At 36.8% G+C, this 4,029-nt stretch overlaps 1 protein-coding gene across 5 annotated transcripts in view; it reads left to right on the top strand.

The window, feature by feature from the left end:
* Nucleotides 1–261: 261 nt before the first annotated feature.
* svila (supervillin a) overlaps nucleotides 262–4,029 on the top strand; it is a 57,333-nt gene continuing 53,565 nt past the window's right edge. For 3 of the 5 annotated variants that reach the window (XM_066717795.1, XM_066717794.1, XM_066717796.1), the window contains exons 1-2: nucleotides 268–417; nucleotides 3,858–3,921. In XM_066717795.1, coding sequence (XP_066573892.1) covers nucleotides 360–417; nucleotides 3,858–3,921 — 122 coding nt within the window. In that variant the 5' untranslated portion in view covers nucleotides 268–359. Of the gene's footprint in view, nucleotides 418–3,857; nucleotides 3,922–4,029 lie in introns of all 5 variants that reach the window. The other 2 variants (XM_066717792.1, XM_066717793.1) reach the window with 2 other exon arrangements.

Genomic DNA, 4,029 nt, shown 5'->3' with positions numbered 1-4,029 from the left:
AGCTGTTTGCCACGGTCCTGTAACTCATCCAAAGGAGCATATGCTGTCACTCCACAGATTTGCAGCACTTCTGTGCTTCAGTCTCCTGAACGCTCCTCATCCAATCTGTTTTAGCATTTTATTGAGCCTAATTTTTGCCTGTAATCTGATTACCATCCTGAGCTGCTTTACCCCTGCAGCCTATTGCGATGCATGCACTGTATTCCCTGAGCCCATCGATAGCCTGACAGCTTCAGTCTGTTCAGTGCTGCTCGCAGGAATCTCCACACTCTGCTGTGAAGACGGGCCTAGTGCTGCATCTGGACTAGTTCACAAATAGCTGCTACCTCTATTTTTGTTGGTCTTTTTCTCTTGCAACCATGTTCAGGAACCCCTGGATCTCAAATTATGTTGGAGCTGTAAAGTACTGTGGGCAAGGTAAGTGGCTGATATCGCTGTCCTAAATAGCACCCAGTTCTCAGTGTCCTTGCATTGTGTGCTCTGGAATTCCAAGGACACGGTGGATAGAGAGAGAGGGAGAGAGAGAGCCAGGGTTTATTTATATTCTACAAAATAACTTTCCAATTTCTTTGTATCAATTATATTTATTAGTGTAAACTCTCTTGAATAAGTATACCAGGCAAGCCCAATGGTTGTTTACTAAGCTGCTTTGCTACTTGCATCTGTGATTGATACTGGTATTTTTAACTAACTTGATATTCACAACAGGTGTCATTATGTTTCAAGTGCATGGATGAAAACAACAACATGCTGCACTGCATGCCATTTTAGCAATACAAAACCACAAAAGATGGACAACTTAAATAAGATGCAAGAAAACTTGTACAAATTAGGAAAGAGACGCTCCATTACATTCAGTTTAATTTTATTCCTAGCAACTCTAGAATTGTGCTCATTTTCAAATTTGGGTTTTAATTGATCCTTTGTCTTTTTAATTCAAGCAGATCCCAGTTGCACCACATGCACCCCCTTTCTCTATTTTTAGAAATTTCCATTCATGCTTTTTTTTTTTTTTTTTTTTTTTTAAGTTAAATGAATGCTTTGATCGCACAGGTATTCAGCAAGTATATGTAAATCCTTGCCCAATTACCAACTGGTCCTCACTGACTAATTTACTTTTAGACTACTGTGACCTATCTTTATGGGTAATCCAGTTGCATTTATTTAGCAGGATGATCAGTTTAAATCATCAGTCATAAATATGTAGACTACAAATAAAATGTTTCTCTCCAGTGTAATTAAAAGGCCTCTTCTATGGACATTTCCTCTATAATGATGAAACTTACACGTGTGTCAATTTGGAAGTTATGCCAAAAGTTAGAGATGCAAGAGAATCCATTTCAATTGGAGTGCTAGGTGAAAGTTTTACATTCAGATATGAATTTGTACACAAACTATATGTGCAAACAGTCAGAATCACACCTATGGATCTTTTAACGGCAGAATGCTTTTATCATTAATGTAAATCGAAGGTAAATTGGTGCAAATTAAATTTCTATTTCACACGGAGTTTTTCACAAGTCATTATGTAGTGTACGTTCCCTGGGTGCAGCTTTGTAACGAATATGAAAAGTCTGAGCTCAAGTTCTTAGAAATTGCTTGCATTCCGTTAGTAACACTATAAATGTTGCACAAGTCTGTGTCTCATTAGGCACTTGTACGGTTCCTTTATGCTATACAGGCCTGTAGCCAAAAACATTCCCTCGGGAATTTGCTTCTTGTAAGCACATGTACTTTGTTTTGAACAATTGTAAACGCAATGCACTTTATGACTTCATAGCACAAGCAATGTGAAAGCACATTGAAAAAGTTAGTCAATTATGGAATTGTAAATACGTTTTTTTAACCTGTATCTACATGAAATGACACCCAAATTACACATTTAAAATCTAAAATTGGAGAAAAGTATAAATTAAAACCATTAATGTATATATTTGGTTAGAGATGCAATTACCTTTTATAGTATAAAAAAATCTCTGCCAAGTTCCCCATCAGTTAGGATTGCTTTATCAGCTGCCGAGTTGAAAGCAATGCAAGGGATTTCTTCCGAATGAGCAATGTTTTTGCAGGATATTCCTTGCAGCTGAAATAATATTCTATTCCAAAATATATCCAGCATGCATTTCTCAAAATCCATCTTCCCTGTTTTGAGAGGAGGCGATTCAAACCCCATTTAAAAGGAACCAATAAGAAATACCAGATTGTCAACAACACTGGGGTTACAGCAGGGCGTGATGATCCCAAAGGTGAATTACAGCCATCTCATGAACTTTGGTAAACTCAGAAGTGGAAACACATGTGGGGCCCATTGTTCATCATTCAATTATTAAAAATAAGAAGCCCACCAGCATATAACTAATGGGATTCCTACTTCACATTTTAATAGTGTATTAGCATTTGGTCTTTTTCATTTTTAACATCATAACTCTCTCTCCTACACATTACCGCTTCCAGATAATATCTAGCTGCTGTACACTTTTGAGTTACATAGAAGCACAACTAGTAATATAAAATTAAATAATGGTTATTTGCTAACAGATATATTTTGTGTGTGTTGGGGTGGGGGCAGTTGAAAATAGTGCTCTCTACTCATCTGGACTCAATAGATTGACATCTGCGGTCAGGGATGTGGTGTGCAAAATGTTAAGACTGAGATCAAAACACAACTAGCACTCCCTTCCCCTCCCTTGTGTGGGCTGCAGCAGTTCAGTATACCTGAGGATTGGAAATGGGGGAGGAATAACAAAATAAATGCCCTGATGGTTTAGACCAAAGAATGTCAATGAGAGCCCTCTATGGTTATCCTGAGTCCGTCTGACCTGCTCACATTATTCTTTCAGTCTAGTTATTTCTAACAGTCAGCACTATCTGAAACAGTCTGTTATAATGGTCTTCCTGGGACATTTCCCACACAGTGTATATTACAATTCCATCTGTTTATAAATATACAATTTATAGAAGAGTGAAAATTATTGACAGGTGAGCTAATGCCCTGAATGCTTCACAACAATAAAAAGCATTAAACAGGGTTTTCCCTCCGATTAGCATTTTCATAGTTTTTTTTTTTTTTTTTTTTTTTAGCTGTTACTAAGAGTGATTTAAAACTGATGTTAATATAATGATTTAATATTATGAAATGATGTTGCACAAAGTTGCTGGAAAATCTTTGATTTTGACTTCTACAATAATCCGATTTGCACTTTTGTTTTGTTACCGAGTGCCAGATTAGCACATTTCTGCCAGTTGATTTGAGTGGTGCAGTTTTGCCACACATGACCATTAGTTTCCAGGGTATATTTGCCAAGGCTGGAAGCCCTACTCCAAGATTAATATGTTGCATCTCCTTTTGAAATAATATACAATGTATAGTTGTATATTACTACAAAGTTGCAGGTTTCGCTAAAAAGGAATGAGTACTTCAAATGCATGGTCTTTAATACTCCAGTTTGGGTTTTTAGATTACCTTTCAACTTACTTTTGTGTGAAATGTGCACAGCAGCAAATATAGTCATAGTTTTATTTACATTATATAAAATCTTTATGCCATCGATTTGCTAAAATGAAGCTCATGCTATTTAAGAGTAAATAGCCTAACTAATTTTAGCAGACTGCAGAATGCTTGTTATTTCAAAGAAATCCAGTTAAGCACCCCTTTGACAGGCTGTTTTTAATAAATAGTTTTACTGAACTGCAGGCAAGCCCATGAGACGTACTGGATGCGTTTGAAAATGTTTCCCTGTCTCAGTTTGATATTTCATTGAAAACATGTTCATAGAAAAGCATCAACAATATGACACCAGCTTCACTGCCCTCCCACACTTTGTATTTAATGTTTTTGTTTGTGTATTTTGTTCTAGGTTTTGGAAGCGAGACGCCAGTCAGACTTGGAAATTCAAGACTACTGCAAAAGAGAGCTTTAAGGTAAGAACATGTTGGGAAGCTGCAAATGTGTAAAATTATTCTTTTCAGGGCTGTCGACCATTGAGTCATCATGTTCAAATTGCTGCCCAAGAGAACAAGAACAGAATG

Source organism: Amia ocellicauda, chromosome 2 (genome assembly GCF_036373705.1).
Source record: "Amia ocellicauda isolate fAmiCal2 chromosome 2, fAmiCal2.hap1, whole genome shotgun sequence".
Classification (NCBI taxonomy): Eukaryota; Metazoa; Chordata; class Actinopteri; order Amiiformes; family Amiidae; genus Amia; species Amia ocellicauda.
The sequence above is the reverse complement of the archived record's forward strand: the minus strand, read 5'-3'. Positions and strand labels throughout refer to the sequence as shown.